This window comes from Glossina fuscipes, unplaced genomic scaffold (genome assembly GCF_014805625.2).
Source record: "Glossina fuscipes isolate IAEA_lab_2018 unplaced genomic scaffold, Yale_Gfus_2 112, whole genome shotgun sequence".
NCBI lineage: Eukaryota > Metazoa > Arthropoda > Insecta > Diptera > Glossinidae > Glossina > Glossina fuscipes.
Window position 1 is genome coordinate 1,670,046 of NW_023998455.1, and position 21,628 is coordinate 1,691,673.

The following is a 21,628-nucleotide window of genomic DNA, read 5'->3' on the forward strand; positions in this document are numbered from 1 at the left end:
ACCAAGAACTTGAAACGTTTTCCTTTACCCCAATTATTTCGTAAATGGGAGCGAAATCACATAAATAATTTTTCACAATATACTTTGACTAATAATATTTTAAATAAATAACTACAGCTGGCCGTCTCTTGAAGCGGGTTTGGCAATTTTTATATCCTAAACCGCACGTGGCCTAAGTATACACCAAGTTTGTACGGTTGTGTTCAATAAGGCAGGACTTGAAATAAATCCACTTTTTATTATACCTTTCGATTTACACCTCACTTTCTGAATCGATCAAAGTTTGTCCGTCCGTACTGATTTCGTTTGTTCTACGTACGGACAGAAATTTTAGATAAATTTTGATGAAATATGGTGCACCAACAACGGCGGACACTTTTGGATGTGGTTCGAATCGGACCACTCTTTTGCCGTTATACGAACAACTGTGGGGTGGTGTAGGAGGTAGACGGCCTATGTACCACTGCAGTCTTTTTGTACGTTAAAATTTAAAATAATTTTTTTTATGTCATGGTATGGACAGACAGACTGACATTTATGCTAATCAAGAATCTTTGATGTCTGCAATTGCGTATTTCTCAGCGTCCCAAGCATTTGGCAAAGTAAACATACATCCCATGGATAGGCCGAAAATATCGTTAATTTATAAATTTTCTTGCAACGAATAGGAGATCATGACTTAACCTTAGAAGAGATAACTATGCAAGGAATCTTACTGTGTCCGCTTTAACCGGGGCGAGCGTTTAACTTAGATAGGTCTTTAGCGCGAAAGAGATATTCAACAAAATTTTTTTTGAACCCCAATAAAAAAAAGTGGAAACAAAATGAGAACGAAAATCTCAACAATTAATATATATAAGCAGCAGCAGCAGCAGCAGCGGCGGCAATATTTTGCCTTTCATTAGATATGCGCATGTAACGAATTAACAACAAACAAAAATTAATTTAAAAAAATTAATTTATAAATTAATTAATTAATTTGAGGGAAACACGTTTCTTCCATGTAAGCGCCTCTTTTTTTTTTTATTTATTAATTTTTTTGTTTTTTTTGAAACACGCTTTCTTTTTGTATATTATTTATTAATATTTATGAAAATTTATTATAAAAAGCATGAGATTTTTCATTATCACTAAATACATGCGATTCTGTTGTTATTGTTTTTATTTATTTATTTATTTTTTTTGTTCTTTTCGTTTTAATTTTTTCTTCTAATAAAAAAGGTTTTTCTTTTTTTTTTTTTTGCTTTTTATGTAATAAAATGTGAATAATGTGAAGGAAAAGAAAAAAAAAAAATTATTCGAAAATTGTTTTTTATTTTGTTTAGCACAACACCGGACGTCTCGAAATTTCAAAACAAACTGAAATTGAAATCGAGAACAATGAAAGAATACAAATTTTTGAAAAACAACAATAACAAGAAAATGAACAAAATTTCTATGGATGAGGAGAAAGGCTGGGAGGGAGGGACATGTCGATAGAGACAAAAATGAAATTTGTATTATCTGTCGCTTTTCTGTTTTTGTTGTTTTTACTTTTTTTTTTTTTTGTCAATTTCCTCCTAAGCAAAATCATATAAACCGACACAGCACAACAGCACACGTTTACCTAAACCTAAAGTCTTTCTGTTTTCTTTTGAGAAAATTTTCTCAACAAAAATAAGAAGAAGAAAAAAAAAACGATTATTATCTCTCATGATATTTTGAACGGAATGCTTTCCACGTATGCTTTACGTTTCTTTGGTACTCAAACAACAACAACACCAACAACAACAACAAACTGGGAAAAAGGGAGATAAATATCAGAAAATAATTCAAAATTTGAAGGTGAAAAACAAACTATTTTTTTTTTTTGTTTCGTGGGACTGACAAGAGAAATTATCTTAATAAACGTCATTTCTTTTTTTTTTTTTTTTGTAATGAGACCGAAATGTAGCTAAAGCACAACAAGCAAGGGAAATAATTTATAATGCTATTAAAGAAAAAAAAAAAAAAAAAACTAAATAATAAACAAATAAATACATAAATTTGAATTAAAATACTATCTCATATTTAAAAAAGCTGGAGACGAATTTTGGATACCTTAAGGATTGGTACGCCGAAAATATCCTATTAAAGAAGGCCAGCGATAAATTTTGGATATCTTAAGGTTTCATACACTTGGGGGTAGTCTAAACTTCTTCTACTAAATTAGGCTAGGGACGTATTTTTGGATACCTTAAGGATACATACAGTCAGGGATGGTGCAAAAATCTCCCATTAAATAAGTTTAGGGACGAATTTTGGACGACTTAAGTTTTTATACACTCAGGGATTGGGCAAAATCTGCTATTAAAAAAGACTAGGGACGAATAGGAGACGTCCACTGAGTGATTGGTGATTGAAAAAAACAACAAAGCATATATTATATGTGGGCGCATATATATATATCAAACGTTTGAATCGATTCAACAATGTCCTTCTGTCCATCTACGTAAATTTTATTGTAAACATTTTGCTGACTGCAAAAATGAAGATATAGCTGCCTAATTTGGCCCAATCGGTTAAAGGGCACGCAGCATAAATTCAGAACATCTTATTATTATTATTATTGGCTTTTTAATAATTACTTATAAACTGCAATGGGCGCACGATGAAAATTTTGCACTTTTGTTTGACAGAAATAGAAAAAATCAGCCAAATACTATAAAGTATAGAAATTTATCTTAATTTTTTTTGCTTTGCTTTTTGTTCACAGTATTAAAAAACAAAGACATTAATCCTGGTTGCGCTAGCTTAGCAACTTCAAAGACAAATCTATGGACAATTTATTCATTTCAGAGGTCAAGCATATACGAAAGCTTGTGATGCCTGTGAGATCACTAAACTAATACGTTTCCATCTTGAGGTGTTGGGCAAACAGCGCACTTATAACACTCAACATTGATGCTTAACGCTTTCCGTAGAGAACGGGCTTCAAAGTCGTCTCTTTATAGCTTACTAATTAATAATCAATCATTTTGACATTTAATTTAAAACCAAATAAAAATACAATAGCTATTAAATACCCTACACCACTGCGCTTAATATAGTTATTCATATAACGATTTCTCAAAATAAAGTGTTGTATGGAACGAGGTGCGGAAGAGTGGTTCGATCAGAATCTTTTTCAATAGTCCTCGAAAACTGCTTTCTATAGGTTGAACAGAAGAAAGCAAGACGGACAGGCGGACAAACAAGCTTAGATCTATTCAGAAAGTGAGTCTGGATTGAACGGTATAATAAAAGTTGAGTCTATCTCAAGTCGTCTCGGGTGCTAGCGACATCCGCCCAACATTAATATACCCTTTGTATCGCAAGTGCTATGAAGCTACGACGTTAAGTGACAATTGGTATATATACTGAGAATTAATCGCTAAGCCGCGTGTACTGCTACCGGTACACGCGCAAAATTGGTTTAGTAGCAATAATTAATCTTTAGATTTTAATATCGCAACTTAAAAAAATGATTTTGTTTGGCGTAAAAAAGGTATTTACCGTACAATTAAAACTAGTACATGCGGCAAGGAACGTGAACGTGCTAATTAAAAAATATAAACTCATGCTTCATTGTCTTGAGAAAATTTGTGCGTTTATGATAGTTGAACAGACGGAAGAAAAAATTCATGGATTTGTGATCATAATCAAAATGAACGGATGCTTAGAAGAATAGGGCCATGGTCGAAGGAGCGTATAGAATAATTCATAATGTGACGGACGGACAGAGTAGCAATTAAATTGGCTAACGGATAGAAGATTTGATGGATGGACAAAGAGATATGGCTGAATCACTTTAGAATCGTTTGATATCCTATGATGGTGACTTTGTTACGCTGATTTAATCTTGATTATTGAAACGAAGGCGTGTCACATTTTCGTGTATTAAGCATATTTTTCTTATTACAATGACAGATCATAAATCAAAAAACCAAATGTAGCGTACAAATTATATTTAGCGTGCACTGAAAATAGTACATGTGACAAGAAACGTGTTAATTAAAAAATATAAAGCCCCATGTCAGAGTCTTCAGAAATCTTTTGTATCTACTGTGGAAGAGAGAAAATATAGTACCCATACCAACATAACACGGGTGGACAGGCGAACAGAAGAAAAGCTGCAGAGGCGTTTAGACTGACCAATAGTGTGATGGGCGGACAAACAGATAAAAAATTTGGCGAACGGGTGAGTGCCTTAATGGACAGACGCAAATGCAGGATTAAATTGGTTAAACGTTTTCAATTACTTCACGAATTACGGGCAGCCGACTTAAATTTGATTAGCAGCAAAAAGAATGCGTGTTATGTCTCCGTACATTAAGGAAGTTTTCCTCATTATGAAATTTTTAGTAATGTGAGCGGAAAAGTGTCCAAATCTAATGTACGCCAAAGGTCTATTGAGTTTGTGCTAATATATAATTTATTATACTGAACGACTTAGAAGCACTTTGTTATTATTTGTCTATCACGCTGACCGTCTTGGTTGCTTACGTTCAGTTCATCCTCATAGGCCACAACTTTGATGAGATTTGGTACATCGACGTGTTTTGGGCCAAGGGCGAGCGGTGGTAAAAATTATTCGGATTGCATCAATCTTTCGACCACTTTTCTTATAAGATTTTATTGTGAAAAGTCGTTACATGTGTATGTAGGGCGGCGTGGGATATTTCATAAAGGACTCTGACCCCATGTAATCCTTTTTTATATATTTTAATTTTAAAATTGTAAATGAGGTTCAGCGTGTACCGAAAACAGTCCACACGCCTAATGTGTTATTGTGTTAAAGTTAAATGTTAAATATTTTTTATGGATAGCCACCACGTTTGAGAATGAAAATATCGACTTGGTTCCGCAGTTTATTTACTTTAAAATCTTCAAGTTTTGTTACGGCTTGCGTCTGGACAGAATTTTCTGTGGGAATTCTTCCAAATGTCCTTGGCGGTTACTTTTCCGCCTATACTTGAACTATTAGTATAGTGAAGCATTAATATTTGTGGCATTATATTATGAGATTTTTTAGATGTGATAATGAGATCCTTCACGCACAGTAAGACTCCTTCGGATGTGAAAAAGAAAAATGTGAAATTTGAAGCATTTCGCCTTTATTTTCCCCAAAAAGGTAACAACACGTCACTGATCAAAATCGTAAAACTAAATGCTTCGTCTATTGAGGAAATCAAGGAAATATTTTACCAAAGTTTGTTGCGGAGATTTCACCTTCGCTCTCGACCCCTTACCTAACTTGCAACCGATTGATATGAAAAAAAAGGAAATTCTAATCAATTTTTATTGGCAAATTTTTCTAAAATATATGTTAATTAATTTTGATAAAAATAAATAAAAATTATTATTACAACTCCTCCCACTTAACAAAACCACTTGTTTTAGAAAATTTTGGCAGAAGAAATTATTAATTGACTCTGCCCACGCGCGCGATGTAGCCGGCAGAAATTTATTAAATTTGAATGTGTTAATAAACTAATTTTTCTATATATATATATATATAGAAATATACTATAATAAGCAAAATAAATCAATTTTTAACGATTTTTTTTTTTTTTTTGGTTTGGTTTTTCGTTTTATTGAAATTATTGTAAATTTGTGAAATTGTTTCTAGACATCAAACAAAATAAAAACAACTCGTACAAGTTCTTGTATAGATTTCAAGGCAGGCACACATACGTCATATAAATAATTGTTATTTACTGGGTAATTAATTGTATGTTAAAGATTAATAACTTACCCAAATCGGAGAGATTTACTTTCTCTAGGAACGGATCAGCTACAGGTAACTGAAAATAATAACAAATTTTAGAAACAAATTTAATAAATTTTTTTAAAAGTTAAATTTAAAAAAAAAATATTAAGTAAAGATAAAATTTTTTTCAGGTTTTTGGGATTCTTAGAATTTTTATACCCTTCGGTATATTAAGTTGGTGCGCATGTATGCAACATTCAGAAAAAATTCAGGTAGCTCCGCTTTTTATAATACCGATCGATTTGGAAAATGATCCTGATTCTAAGCCTAAGCCTGTCCATTCGTCTGTCTTGATTTCTTGTGTTCAAAATGCAGTGCGGTAAGCTTTTTGATGATGTTTTGATGAAATACATTTGACAAGTTTTTTCCCAAGGCCGAACGCTTCTGGAAACGCTTTCAATAGGACAACTTTTCTCATGTAGAACACCTTACTTGGAAAAGTCGATGTATGAATAACTGTAGGGTGATGTAAGCTATTTAATGGTGAGCCATGCCGCACTACAGTCTCGGTGCTGGGTAGAGAAACCCAGAAAGATGGGGGAATGCAACGTCCAGAACGACGCTTCAGAGGCTCTACAGAGTATTTATACGCTTGATCAACATCAAATTCTCGATCGATTTAAGCATGTCCGCCTGTCCGCCTGTCTAATGTCTGTTGTAAACATTCTCCTGGTCGCAAAAATGAAGCAATCGTTTTCAAATTTGGCAGAAACCATCGAACTTCTTGCATGTAGCTTGGTATTGAAAATGGGCCAAATCTGACGAAGAACACGCCCGCGGTAGCATGTAAACTGAGAAGGTCTTAGTTCATAACCTTCAGAAAAAATTTAAACGTATGTTCTGTGGGGGATGCTGTAGTGCTTGCACGAAGAAAAAGGGAAAAATGGAGCAAGCCTTCCCACTATTATAGGATGCCAAAATTTAATTTTTTCTCGATACTTCTATGAGATTCAGAAGCAAGTTTCAGAAAAAATTCGGAACATGTCTAAGCATATTCGTCTGTTTGTCTGTCCATCTTTCCGTTTGCCAAAGTATACTGTAGTGTGATATACATTGTCCCGTTCGCAAAAATTAAGGCGTCGCCTATAAATTTGCAAAAAAAGTTTTAAAACGATACAAGCGGATCAAAGAGCACGCCTACAACGTCCCCACATCTGTACAACGAAAACCGAAAATATTTTCGCTTTGCGTATCTTTTGGTCTTTGCTTATACAGCTACAGCAGAAAATGAATTTCCACAACATTATTCTACAAGAATAGCAAAAACCAAACACGCCTTCTTTCCCCCCGTTATTATAGAATATGGAAATTTATATTTTTCCTTTTTTCCAATATTTTCTAAGGTGACGAGGTATAAGAGAAACGATCGTAAACCGAATATAATTTTCTTATTTGTTATCCATGCATTTTTGGCGATCATCAGAGTGTCAAAGGCGAAGGACATATTGGTGAATGGACATTGGAAACATGATTAAATTGACCCAAAATCTTTGCTGATTCGATGTAGGGTATGCCTTGCAAGGAATCAATGCTCAAGCGTTTATTTACGGCAGGGACTAATCTATAGATACTTTGTACACGATTTTGTTAGAAGAGCGAGATTTACGCAGGGCAAGGGAAAGGCTCATTGGAATTGGAAAGTCAAAGAAATACATTTTCAAACAAAAAGTTTCTTGATTACATAAAAAACAAAATTTTGACGTAGTAAAAAAGATCTTCACCTCGCAACTCATGCTAGTAAACACAGAGAAAATTTTATTTCATAAATAGTGCAATAAACCGAGATCCGTGCACGATTAACCAAATACTTTTGCAATTTTCGCATGTGGTGTGGAGATAACAGCTATCGAAGATCTTTATTTAAAAAAATAAAGTAAAAAATAAATCCGAAATGACAACAAAGCTCGCCGTCTGATATCAGCTTACTACAGCAAGCATTACGTAGTTAATTGAAGAATTTATTTTCAAGCGGTGCGTAGACCCGCATATGTGTAGAGTGTACGGGGATTAACCTTCTCTTCTTCTTTCTATACCCTACACCAATTGCGGTACAGGGTATATTAAGGGTATATTAAGCTAGTGCGGATGCACGCAGCACGCAGAAGGGCTTAAGATAAAGACCCACTTTTTATAATACTGACCGATTTATAATCGTAATCTGCCTGTCTGTCCGTCTATTGTTTTAAATTTGTGCTCACGATACAGATCGCAATGTTCGGATTGGATCAACTTTTCGACCACTCCCCATATAACGCCCTATTCTGAAGAGACATTATATGGAAAAGACTTTCTCGGCAAATGTGGTTAAGTAGTAGTATTTTGGCATTTCACATTGGCATGAAAACTATGCACTGGATGGTGAAATTTTTGTACACCTCTCTCATATAATGAAAATTGAAGGACATACGTTAAAAAGATACAATTTTCAATGCGTGATGATGAAAATTATATCGTAATAATAATTTAAGATGACAAAATTAACTGTATCAATTTTGGACCTTCTCAGCCTATTTTATTAAATCCTACCTTAATAAGGTTTTTTACCCTTTTTACTATGTGGTCATGGAAAATGACCCATAAGATAATAACAATTTCACACAAAACTGAATTTTGCTAAATTTCGACCAACTGTGCCTATTTTAGATCCCTACGTAAGGATTCAATTTGTACTACATTAGATTGGATTTTGGCCCGGCTTCCCCATAGACACGCACTTGAAAAATATGCCTTTATATAGAAACAAGATATAATTTTTGTGTTCTATAGTAAAAATAAGTGTTCTTTAATAAGAAGAAGACAATGTGGTGTAGGTTAGTTAATGGTTGATCCTGCCTGACTATAATGTTCTTACTTGTTTAAGTATGACCTACTACTCAAGGGATATTCTTTTCCACGATTGTGAGCAGGAAAGGGGAAAAATATACAAACATAGATAGCGGCTGTGGCCTAATGGACGTCTGCCTAATTAATAGGTTCGTTCACTGTTATAACTACGACCGGGCACGGTTGCAAATCGCACTGGGGTTTGAATCGCGACTCTTATCTACCTGTTTAGGCGGCAGTAGGCACATTTTCACTAGTATTACGAAGAACGCTTAACACTACATTACGTTTGCATTATGTCTCACTAAAATTGCGAATTTTCATATTTCTTATATCATCCGACATATATGCAAATCGACCGCACCAAAACGAAAATTAGGATTGACGTATAAACATGTCGAACGCAGTTAACCGGTTAAATGAAAGAAACAAATATAGAAATATTGATTGATTGAGATTGATTACTGCACACTACCTAATATTCATTGCACAGATATGTACATTAACGTTAGATTACGACTTGTTTAAGTGCTACATAGCTAACGGTTTCAAGTGTGGTACTTGTGGTACAGGGGTATATTAAGTTTGTACGAACGGTTGTAATACCCAGAAGGACAGGAGACAGACTCACCTTTTATTATGCCAATACTAAGATTGTCTGTCCATCTATCCATGTACCTATAAACCACAACTTTTTAATAAAGTTGCCTGTCCTTCCGTCCGCCTTGTTTGTTTATTTTCAATTTGATGGAATTTCATACACCGACCTTTGCTTTGGCCTTGCGAAGGCTATTAAAAATGCCTATCATTGGATCACTTTTTCGAGCACTTCTCATATAGTATATTATTTTGAAAAGCCATTATATGACTAACTGTATTAAGCGAGGTAGGGTAAGGCATTTAATGATAGGCCCCCTATAGCAATTTGACTTGTTTTAAACTGGCCTCGAAAGTTACTTATGACTGACTCAAGTTGCTATAAGCTAACTAAATTTCTGATTTTCGAACTTCTTCCCCTTCTCCTTCTTCTTTAAAGGTATAAGCAAGATTTTTTTCGCTTTCCTATTCACTTAAACGTTTATTTGTTAATTTTATATATTTTCGCTATTTACTAAAAAAAGATGAAAATTTTTTAAGTAAATTTTGCAAAAACGCTGCAACAACAATCTGTACAAATATGGTTAAATAGAAGTAAACAGGTTAAGAATGAAAAAACAAAAAAATCAACTGAGAAACTGCAACAATAACAAAAACAATGTTATTAATAAATACATAAAATTGCATTTTTTTTTATAGACACACAGACAGACTGTGTAGACACTACAAAGTATGCATGCCCACTGCGCCACAACAGAGTTACGGTTACAGCAACTTTTAAAATTACTATGAAATAACGCTACACACCAGTACGCAAATGCACAAAAAAGTGTAAGCAAAACTGCATATATAGTTGGACGAAGGAGGGTAGCAGAGAGAGAGCGAGAAAGAGACAGAATAAAGAAAAGAGAGAGCGATGCATTGCTTGCAAATAGAAGAAGAGCTACTATTGAGCTTACATGCCATCGGACGGTACATAAGTTTTATTATTTCACATTAAACCAGGAATGTCCAACCTTTTTCGCAAAGATTATGGTGTTGATAATGAAAAAAAAAAAAAATTGAGAAAATAAAACCATTAGATTTCTGCGCAAGCACTTCTTATTCAAACCAACAGCCAGATCTTTTCATTCTTTTGCTAGTAATTAATCAAAAAAATTACATGTTCAGGGCCTGCTAAGATCAAAATTAGTTTTATAGCTTGCTTGGATGCTATGAGGGTACGTATATCCCCTTTCACTTGAATTAATTAGTACCCACCACTATTTTGAATGCAAGCTAGATGGAAGGTCCAATGATTTAAGATTTCATATGAAATGGCAGCACTTTTCTAGTAGGTGTCTAAACTCAACACCAGTTTCACTTATTACGTCTTATTTTTATATGGTTTTTTTTTTTTTTTTTTGGTAATTGTAAGGGACGCGCTTGAACTTGAAGGCAAAATCGTATTAAATAACAACTTAAAGTTAAATTTAAAGCTTTACACTAAAAGTCGTATATTTGAGGAAAACAAAGATCAGTAAAGGCAAGCTTCGCAATATTGTTGTAAGACCTTTTAAAAGATAGGATTAAATTCTGAAATCATTCTTTTTCTTTTAGACATAGTTTTGAGATCATAACTGCAAACTATCAACGGGCGGTGTGATGAATCGCCAAAATTAAATCAATTTTAGTTTTACTATATAGTTTTAAGGTCTTTAAGACATGTGGGGCCGGCCCTAAGGTTGGACGATAAGGTTGCTTTAAAACTATTATTAAGAGAGCGAGAGAAGGAGAAATTTGAAAAAAGTTATTGAACCGACATACCTTGAGTTGTTGATACAGATTGTTAGGTGAAAATGAGGGATCATAAAATTCGCTACGTCTACGTAATAGCAAACAGTTGTTGTGTTTGGGAGAATTCGAACGTTCTGCAGCTGTATTGGTTAATTGCTGTCTTTTTCGAAGGTCTTTGGGCGTTGAATTGCTTTCATAGACTAAAGGTTGTAATTCCTGAGAATTTTGTAACGGATTACCACCATTGCTGATGATTGATGACGGTGCTAATAAACGTTTGTGACCTTTGGCACCAATACTATTAACAAATTTATTGAAATTACTACCGCGACTATTCTGAGTCTGTTCAGAACAGCGACTTATATGCTGCTGCTGGCGCTGCTGTGAATGGCATAAACCATCGATTTGATTATTTTTTTTACTATTCTCCACTTCGGCATTATCATAATAATGATCAATTAATTTGGGTAAATTTTCAATTTTCTTCTTACGATAAACCGGCGAATTACCTAAGGAACGAGCTTTACGCTGTTGCAAGGCAGTGATTTGTTTTAACGGCAATTGATTTATACGTATTTCTGGTACAGGGCCAAGGGAATGTTTACGTTCTTGTGTAGACGAAGAAATTTGCGTAGGCAGTACAGAAAGACGCGGCGGGGTATTATCGAATAGTGAATAACGACGAAACATTTTCTTTATCAATAAACAAAGGAAGAACAAGAAGAAGAAATAAAAACAAAAAAAAAATATTCAAAAAAAAAAAACGATATTTTCCGATTTGTCTTTTTTTTTCCTACACTTTGTGTGGTGGTTTTACCGGCTAATTGTATCTTTAAAACACTACGCACGCAAAGATTGTTACGTCTGTTCACGAGGAATTATTATACTAAACTGGTTTCTCTCTTCTCCAGCAAACGGTATTCGTATTACTCAGCAAAGCAACATTGGCTGCATGCGTACATTCGTAAAGCAGTTAAGCTATGCACATATACGAGATAAACACCGAATAGGATCGTAAACAATAATAACACATAAAGACTTACGGTAAGTGTGATAGGTATAGTGATAGCAAAAGACGAACACGAGGATAAAGAGGGAAAAGAAGCCTAAGATGCATCTTGAAGGAAACGCGCCGAAACAACTTAAGGACAGGGAATAGAGAGCGGGAAAGAGATAGAAGTGGAGAGAGAAAGAGAGAGAGAGAGAGAGAGAGAAAAAAGAGAGTTCATTGTCTTTAGAGATTGCATAAGTTTCCAACTTTTTTTTTGTGCTTGAAATGAACAAATTTTTTCCCTTTGGGAATGTTTTATTTAACTTTCCAGTCCCCTTGAAGTACTCTAGGTTTTTGTATAAAAGCACTACAAGTCTTTAATTCGTACTCATTACCTAAGGATAAGGGCTACATTCATTTTGTCAACTATATATATTTTTGAGCGGCGTCAAATTCTAAACCGCTTTAATTATATTCATTTGTCCGACGGTCTGTCTGTCTGCAGTGAGTATTCCTTTCATCGTAAGAAAACCTATGCACTTCGATTTCATCTGGCTGTGTGCAGTAATCATTTTCCTGATGGTAAAAAGTAGCCAATCTATTTCGAACTTGCCAGAAAACTTGCACAAAGGTTGGCATTAAATTTGGGCCATATCGGTCGAAGGAAACGCCCACAGTAAAAAATAATCTGAGAGCATCTCTGTTTTTAAAACTAAAACAATTGCATTTTTTGCTGATTACTACAACACATACCAATGAATTGGCTTTTATATTTTGTGGGTGACCTGTACGAAAATGGAAATAGTCCTGCCACGCCTATTCAATCTTACAGAATATTGAATTGTCATTCCTTTGTCAAAACGTCTGTAGCACTCAGAAAGCAGTTTCTGAAGCTTTGTAAGTTCTACATATTATTGAACAGTATCAAAGGTGAATCATTCTAGGCGCGTTTGTCAGCCCATCTGTCCACCTCTCTGTAAATGCACTCAAGGGCGCAAAAACGAAGAAATCTGTTTTATACACGCGATATAAATTTCCAATTGTAGTCCAGAAAAACGGAAAGCATTGGCCACGTCCACTCAGCACTACAAGGTATGGAAATGTAGCTTTTTTAGAAGAACCTCAATGGGTATGAAAGATTCGTTCGAATGTAATTTGTTTATATTTGTTGGTTATTTCTATCGGACAAGTAGGAATGAAATTTTCGATCCATTTGCTTATGCACTTCCTATGCGTAGACGTCACGATCATGGAATAGCTTATCATTCAATAGATAAGTCAGCGATTAATTAATATATGATATTTTTTTCTATATTCTATATCGAGAATATATCACATTTGCCTTACTTCGGAATAATATCTAAACCAGTCTGCTTGACTTCATTTGTTGCTCGGTTCAAGGCCTTCCTGTGAATTGAGAGAGTAACTGTTCGGGTCATATCAACCGACTTTTTGAAAACGTTAAATAAAAACAAGTGAATATAAAGATATATGACCTCTGCTTAAATGATCTACTGTCAACGAGAATTACGAGTAGACTCTTTTAAAAAGAAATTGTTGGGAATCCATGCTCTACTTTACGATACATTCTCTCATTAACGAATGACTCAGAGGTAAACCATCGTAATCGCTTATATTAGCATGAGTTTAATGTTAAAAAGACAAAAAAAAAACAAATGTAAATAAATAAAATTTGTTTTAAAAAATTGTAAATTAATTGTTTAAATAAATTTTTTTTTATTCATTTCCAATTCTTATGGATATAGGCGTAAATGAATAATATTATCTGTGTCGTTTTAGTGTTGGCTTAGTTCACGATTTAGTATCATGTGAAATTCAATAAGCGTTAAGTGACTTTGAAGGCTGATGAAAATTAATAACAGAGTGAGGAAGAAAAGAAAACCAAAAGCGAGCAGGTGAGTTTCTCTTGCTAATGTAGGAGATTTTTTTTCTCTGCATTAAGTTACTTTGTTACTTTATATAAACAAGGCAAGGCCAACCATAAAAGATTCGACATCACTTCGTCTAATGTACTTCTTCAGGTATTTTCATCATAAAGTGACAAAATTTATACCCGTTTCCCGGTTATGTACCTGAGTAAAGTTTACTAATGCTCTGAAAGGCCAAACAGCAGGCTTTAAGCTTGTGTTGGCGTTCCTTCAAATCCTGAACGAGCTAGGGGAACACAATGAGGTACACCTGATATGGATAACTAGCCATTTAGGCACCAGAGGCAACGAAAGAACTGACTGCTTAGCCAACGCGGAAGCCTAATATATTATGATAGCCGTAGGTACTTTCTGTAGCGTACCAAAGGTGCTTGTCCTTAGGCGGCAGAGTGCGGGCAAGCTAAAAAAATGTATTAAATTTTGTGACATAGCACACAAGCTATTGGAATTACGAAGAAATACCATACTGGTATCCCGGGTACCAGCTCATGTCAATTCTGCTAGAAGGCGAAGGAAACGGTGCATCACATTCCGTGCGAATGCGCGGCTATCTGCGAAGCTAGGAAAGCGTCGGTATTTATAAGAAATCCTATAGCTGCACGGCTAGAGGCACGGGCAAGTACGCAAGACTTTTTAGGTTATTCCGACTACACTATAATACAATACATTGTAGAACGTTTACTTTTCATGAGTGCTCTTTTATAGAGAGGAAGAGTTGTTTCGCAAATATAGATCAAGGGCCAAATTAAGTAGACCAACTTTATATATCAAAACTCTCTGCCTCGGACCAATTTTTATTATACAAGAATGCACCCCAAGAACTTGTTGCTTATACTTTATGAAAGCGATTCAAAAGATGGTCCCTTAATTTTTTTTTATTTGGTGAGGTATCGTCATAAAAAAAAATCCAATTGAAGCCATTTTCAGTAACGTTCTTCTTTCGGTCAAAACATCGCAATAATTTGAATGTGATAACTCGTAAAATTGGACAAAAAAAAAAAAAAACTGAACAGACATCAAGCAGAGGGACAGATAGACAGATCGATGTTTAGTAAATTCGTACAACAAAGTTTTTATTTAATTTAAAAAGAAAATGTTATGAAAATTATCCGAAATTTAATTGAAATAATTTTAATTATGTTATTCCAAATAATTCATTGAAATTATTGAAACTCTCAAGTGACAAAACTTGAAATTTTTTATCGAAATTATCAATATTTTGTTATTCAAATAATTTTATCGAAATTATCCAAACTTTCTTTTTTTAAATAAATTTATCGGAATTATCCAACTTTGTTATCGAAATTATAGAAATTTTTTATTGAAAGTTATCCAAATTTTCTTATTTAAATAATTTTATCGAAATTATCCAAATTTGTTATCGGAATTATCCAACTTTGTTATCGAAATTATATAAATTTTTTATTGAAAGTTATCCAAATTTTGTTATTTAAATAATTTTATCGAAATTAACCAAATTTTATTATTCAAATAATTCCATTGAAATTATCCAAATTTTCCCATTAAAAAGACGAATTTATCAAAATTGTCCAAATTTTATATCGAAATTATCCAAATTGTATTATTCAAATAATTCTAAATTTTTTATCGAAATTATCCAAATTATTTACCGAAAGAGTTTTATCGAAACTATCTAAATTTTTTAATCGAAATTATTAACTTTTCTGTTTAAATGATTTTATAGAAATTATTTGAATTTTTTTTTTTTATCGAAATTAATCAAAAATTTTTTTTATTAAATTAATTTTATCGAGATTATTACAAATTTTTGATGATTTATTTATTCTCATACTTTAATTTTTCGGGCTAATGGTATAATTAGTCGGTATAAACTATCGAAAATGAAAAGAAAGATTCTACTACCGTGAATAGAAAACACTATCGATCGAAGTTTACGAATCGTTTATGACCTGAATTGCAAGTCGTTGTTAATCTAAATGGTATTAACAAAACCGGTCTACCGGCTACGTGTCACACAGCACGTTACTTAAACAATCGGTTTATTAAGTGATAAATTAAGTGATGCAATAATTAAATGTTTTTACTTAACTTACTTTATAAGGAAAATTAGTTTTAGTTTTCTCTAACAAACTTTTTTATACTGATTTCAATATTTGAAGACAAGGCCATCTAAGTCGCTTGTCAGTGAGGTAAAAGTCTCTTCCAAATATAAATTTATTTTTCGCGTAACACTTCTCCCACACATAAGTAGACTATCATGTCGTTTGCAGCAACCAGACATTGAAGATTTAGGGTAAGTATATTTCCTATTAGTAAAAGATCATCTATCTTTCTAACTGATTGCCGTAGATCAAGTATGAAAGTGAGACCATGTTCCCGATAGAGAAAGAAAGTGCGAGTTTCAGCTAAAGTGGTTAGCGATTTAAGGTTTAAGGCGTAAACAAGAGTGGCCTCAATCGATCGACCAATTGACACATTCGCAGTTAATAACAAGTAAGAACATTATACCCTACTTGTGATAAAGAGTATGTTAAATTTGTGCGAGGATAGTTGCAATACCCAGAAGGTCTTCAGATAGACTCATATTTTATTATATCAATACTAAATTTGTGTGGAAGTTGGTCCATGTACTCTTCTCTCCGGCCCGTATGTTGCAATTTAAGAGATATGTTGACGAAATTTGGTATACCGACATGTTTCAACTCAAGGACGAACGCTATTGAAAATTGTTCGGATCGGACCCCTTTTTCGAACATTTCCCATATAACGCTTTCTTTTCAACAAGTTGTGTTATAAGAAAAAATATTGCAAATTTTTAGAATTTCACGAAAAATATCGTTGCTCGACATGCTAAATTGATATGAAAACTTTGAATCGTATGGGGCAATTTTTTCAATTCCTTATTGTATAACCATTCCTACGGGAACTGAAGGTTTCTATGAAAAGAAGGCCTAACGTGCAACACTTCTTGATGAAAATTCATTCGTAATAAGAGTTTGACATAAAAATAAACCTTACCGAATTTAGACCAGATAGATCTATTCTTTAAATGCCCTCATATATAAAGATTCTGCCTCTGAAAAATAAATCCCTCTATGGCGGCAGTCTAATCTGTGAGTTGTTATGAAAAAAGCAAATGGAAAATAATCAAATCTTTAACAAGTACGTTAAGTCTGCTTAATTTGGACCACGTCATCCTCGAATATAGATTTCAATATAAAGGCTTTCATAAAAATTATGCAGTTACATGAAAGCGAAGTATAATTTTTTTGTACATTATTAAAAAAGTGACCGAATATAGGGTGTCTAATGGTCAGCCGTGCCCGCCTATAACCTTTTTCCCTGATTTGTATATGAATTGTGTGTAATGTGTTGACCATGTGATATGTTATTAGTTAAGGGAACTGATGTAGGGTATCTAATGGTTGGTCTTGCTCGACTAGAGCATTCTTACTTGCTTTACAATACGAGTCTCCCACAACGCACTTTCTGTGCAAGAAACTTTGAAAAATTCATTCGTTGTTCGAAATTTTAATTGTTAACCAGTGTAATGGGCTATTCCCAAGTCCCAGATAATGTGGAATTTCCATAAAAATTATCAAATAACAAAATAATGTTTTTTTTTTTTAAATTTATTCTAAAGATTTTCTTTGAATCTGTCCAGGTGTCTGTACGTGCAATAAACTTCTCTTCACTTAATCTATGTAACGCGGCATAAATGCATTTAATTTATGCTAATTCCGAATTTCTTATAAACCGGCAATGATTTTCATAGAACGCGATATAATTTTATTTGATTTATCTTATTCTTAACGTGGTTTCTACGAAACGTATTTTCCTGAGTTGCATTATTTCCGAGTTTCATATGACACGGTTTACATATAACGTAGCATCAAATGAGGGCCTTGTAGGAAGCAATATATTTATACAGCATGTAATGCAACCTTCGGTCGGGACCGAATCTTTTATACCCATTCACCATTGTCCTAAAAACGGCAAAATAAAAGAACAACATTTTTATTTTCCATAAGAAGGAGTGGGCGCGGCTTATTTCTTCTATTTTCATAATAAAAATTTTTATCGTATAGGCGTGTGAGCGTTGTAGGCGTGTTCTTTGGAAAATTTAAGTTAATTCCAAATTCTTTGGAAACAGTAAGACGGACAGACGAACAGGCGGACATGTTCAAGGGCATTCCAAATTTGAAACCGGGCAAGAATTTGTATACTTTATGATGTATTTGAAGCTTTTTTCTGCGCTATATAAACAATTAAATTTTGATACTCTGTAATATTGAGTAGACGTGGTCAATTTTTCCCATTCTTCTATGCGAATGCTAAAGCATCGCCCATAGAATGTGTATTCAAGTTTTTGTATATTTATTTGCTATAGTTTATGAGTAATGAACAAAAAAACGAATTTCTTAGTCCTTTTGAAAAACAGAGATGTGCTCAGTTTACCTGGTGTTGTGGGCATGTCCTTCAGACGATTTGGCCCATTTTCAATACCAAGATGCATGCAAGAACTTTTAATGCTTCTTCTAAACTTGACATCAATAGTTGTTGCATGTCTGCAACAGACATCGCACAGACGGACATGCTTTAAATAGGTTTGGGATTTGTTGCTGATCAAGAATACATATACTTTGAGGGCTCTCTGATACTTCCTTCTGGGCGTTGCAAACGTTTTGATAAAATGAATCCTTCATCTCTCATCCTTCGGTGATGGGTATAAACAAATTTTTTTTTTGTTTTAGTTAATGAAAACTTTTATTTAGCTTTGCTACTGTTATTGACAAAAAAAAAAAAAAGCACAGAAAGCCCATAGGCATCTTGTAGTTTTCAAATAAATGTTGGACCATCTTGTCGTTTAGTTGTCTCTGGTTATAATCTTTACCTATTAACCAATTGCTTTAACTGGTATGTCTAGAAGGGCGAGTGATGTTGTAGAGTGTGTATGTGTGTGTGTGTGTGTGTGTGTATGTGTGTGTGTGTGATAAAGAGATAGAGAAAGAGAAAGGGAGAAACAGGGAGAATAAAGTAAAGAAAAGTTTTCAACAATGTGTTCCTTATAAAAGTTTGAGAACAACATTTTTCGAAAGCATGCAAAGAGCCATCTATTAGATAAGAAAATATGAAAGCTTTTCTTTTGACAAAGTCTATCAAGCAAATTTGTTTATGTTATGTAGTCGAAGATGAAAAAGTTCAAAACAAAAAGCTTTTTTTTTATTTTTGAAGCAGTGGAACAGCGAACTGCTAGAAAAGAAATTAGTTTTTATTGTTTGTCAAATGCACAAAATAGATGGGAGCAACATTGTTTTTTTGCTCTAGTTTTATAAATTTAATAATTAGATGAAAATTATAGAGTCGATAAACTGGAAGAAAAAAAATTGGTTTGCAAACGAAAAGTTATTGCAAAAGCTCTTTCCAAAAATGAATAATTTGGACTGTGCTTGTGATGCGAGTTATATTGAGCTGTCAGAGATTGATGCTATGAAATATATGAACAGGTATAAGAATGCTTTAAGCCAGAGGAAATGTTATTAGATTTCTATTTCAATCGCTTAGCCAGTTTAACTATGTGTCAGCTTCTTTTGCGATGACAGGTTTACTCGTCGAACACAGAGAACATAACAAATTGGTAAAAATATTTTCTAACATACATTATTATATGGCAACTACACATTAATAGCGATAAAGTTTTATAAGAAAATTTGACAAGGACGGATGGACAGACCATCAAATATGCACTCTTCACAACAGCAATTAATTGGTTAATAAATGTTTACAACGGCAACTGCAAAGTTAATCGTAATTAAAACATCTTCCATCCGTCCTGGGATTTGAGAACCTGGCTATGTCCGACTTGATAGTCGCGTTTCTCATCTATTAGACTATGCGGTGGTCACAAGTTAATTAATTAATCTGGTCGTAGCCATTGTTTGTAAGTAAGTAAAAGCCCAATTTTTTCGGAAAGGTTTACATGGCACTCATTATTGCTTTGGCCATAAAATTCGATTTGAACCCATATTGCAAATATTTCAAAGGGTTGACGAATTGACGCCAATCATTGTTTTCTTTGTTAGCAAACATCGATGGAAATATATTAAGAATTTATTTTCTTACTTACTCCTCTTGAATCTCGGAATAGGATGGCGGCCGCGTGAGGATCTAAAGTACCATCACCACGCAAACCACGACTAGCAGCACCAACTGAAGCACGACGTTTTTCTAAATCGGCCGAAGCACGACGCATATGAGCACCTGTTAATAGAAACAAAAAAATAATTAATTAAATTTTAATAAAAATTTTTTCATTTTTTTTGTTTTTTTTTGTTTACAGCTTATTGTATACGCAAAACAACACAGCAAGTATTAAAATTTATTAATTTTTTTTCTTAATTTTAACCCCTTTCGAGGAGTTACCTTCTTTGAGTATTCTATCGAAGATACGATAAGTGGCACCGCAGTCTTCTAGAATGCGATGCGGTCGACTTAAGGTATTCACATCTAAACTTTTCGAACGTAAACGAAAATTCTCTTGTGGATCGTTTTGTGGTGAGGTACAAGCACTATTGACCGCACTGGCAGTATCGTGTGATTTACGAGGCCATAGATGGACTTTTTTGCTAAAATTTCGAAATAATTCCTGTATCGAATTATGATGATCCTTATGCTTGTGTTTGTGTTCTTTCGGTGATGATGAATTCGCCCGGCGATCGTCATCGTTCACGCTTAACGATTTCGCAAAACTGCTATTATCGAAACGATGACGTGGAAAATATGAACCAGTTCCACTATCAATGGAATGACGTTTCGGACTATTGCTCCTGCTAATGTTATGCTCATCGACTAAAGTTGCTGTCGCGCCAACCCGATGAAATATTGAATTAATGCTCGGTCTTTGCTCCTGATAACGTTGACTACTCGCCCCGGTATGCGTGAAGTATTGATGATCGTTTTGATGCTCGTAAATATCATCGAGATCATGGGGAAAGAAACCAGGTGTCGGCGGCGAATCGCAACGATCACTATGATGTGGTGGAGGTTTACGTAAACTCTGCGATCAAATAATTTAAAGAGAATTAGTTTGTTTTTTTTTTTTCTTAGGACACAGAGCATTTCGCTTGAAATCTTACACAATATATAGCCGGACTGTGACTACGATCGAATATACTTCTTTTAGAGGAGATGGCGCGTTTAAAACTGCCACTGGAACTGTCACAGGAATTGCGGGCATAACTTGGTGAATTCCGATAATGATTTGTTACCGATTTTTGACTATCCGGTACCGGTTGAGGACTCGAAGCTTTATGAGAATTATCTATGTTCTTAGGTTGTTGTTGTTGCGACCAAGCCGGAGAATCAATGTCACAGTAATGATTTCGCCCATAGGCAGCTAAGTGACTGACACCATTTTGCCAGCAATCGGCGTTCAATTGCTTCTCAATAGCTTGTTGACGATATAAATGCGTTATGCCATGCATGGCGGTGTTATTGTTTTTGTTTTTGTTTTTTTTTTTTTTTAAGTTTATATATAATCTTTATATAATTAAAAAATTAATTTTATAATTTTATATATGTCAAGGTCTAATTTGGCTTTTCACTTGTTTGTTAAAAATTAATTACAAATAAATAATTTTTTTTTTTTTAAATTTTTAAATATTTTCTTTAGTAATAATATTACATTTATATATTAAAAACTAAGTTTTTTTTAATTTTTTTTTTTATTTTATTACACAC

The 21,628-nt window shown here is 33.8% G+C and overlaps 1 protein-coding gene across 11 annotated transcripts in view; it reads right to left on the reverse strand.

Moving 5' to 3' along the window:
• Positions 1-21,628, reverse strand: part of LOC119639461 (5'-AMP-activated protein kinase subunit gamma-1) — a 159,077-nt gene that overhangs the window by 12,267 nt on the left and 125,182 nt on the right. For 7 of the 11 annotated variants that reach the window (XM_038036848.1, XM_038036847.1, XM_038036846.1 and 4 more), the window contains 2 exons: positions 20,016-20,149; positions 5,756-5,804 (listed from right to left, as the gene is read on the reverse strand). In XM_038036848.1, coding sequence (XP_037892776.1) covers positions 5,756-5,804; positions 20,016-20,149 — 183 coding nt within the window. Of the gene's footprint in view, positions 1-716; positions 1,222-5,755; positions 5,805-20,015; positions 20,150-20,311; positions 20,946-21,024; positions 21,446-21,628 lie in introns of those variants that run through there. The other 4 variants (XM_038036849.1, XM_038036856.1, XM_038036854.1 and 1 more) reach the window with 4 other exon arrangements.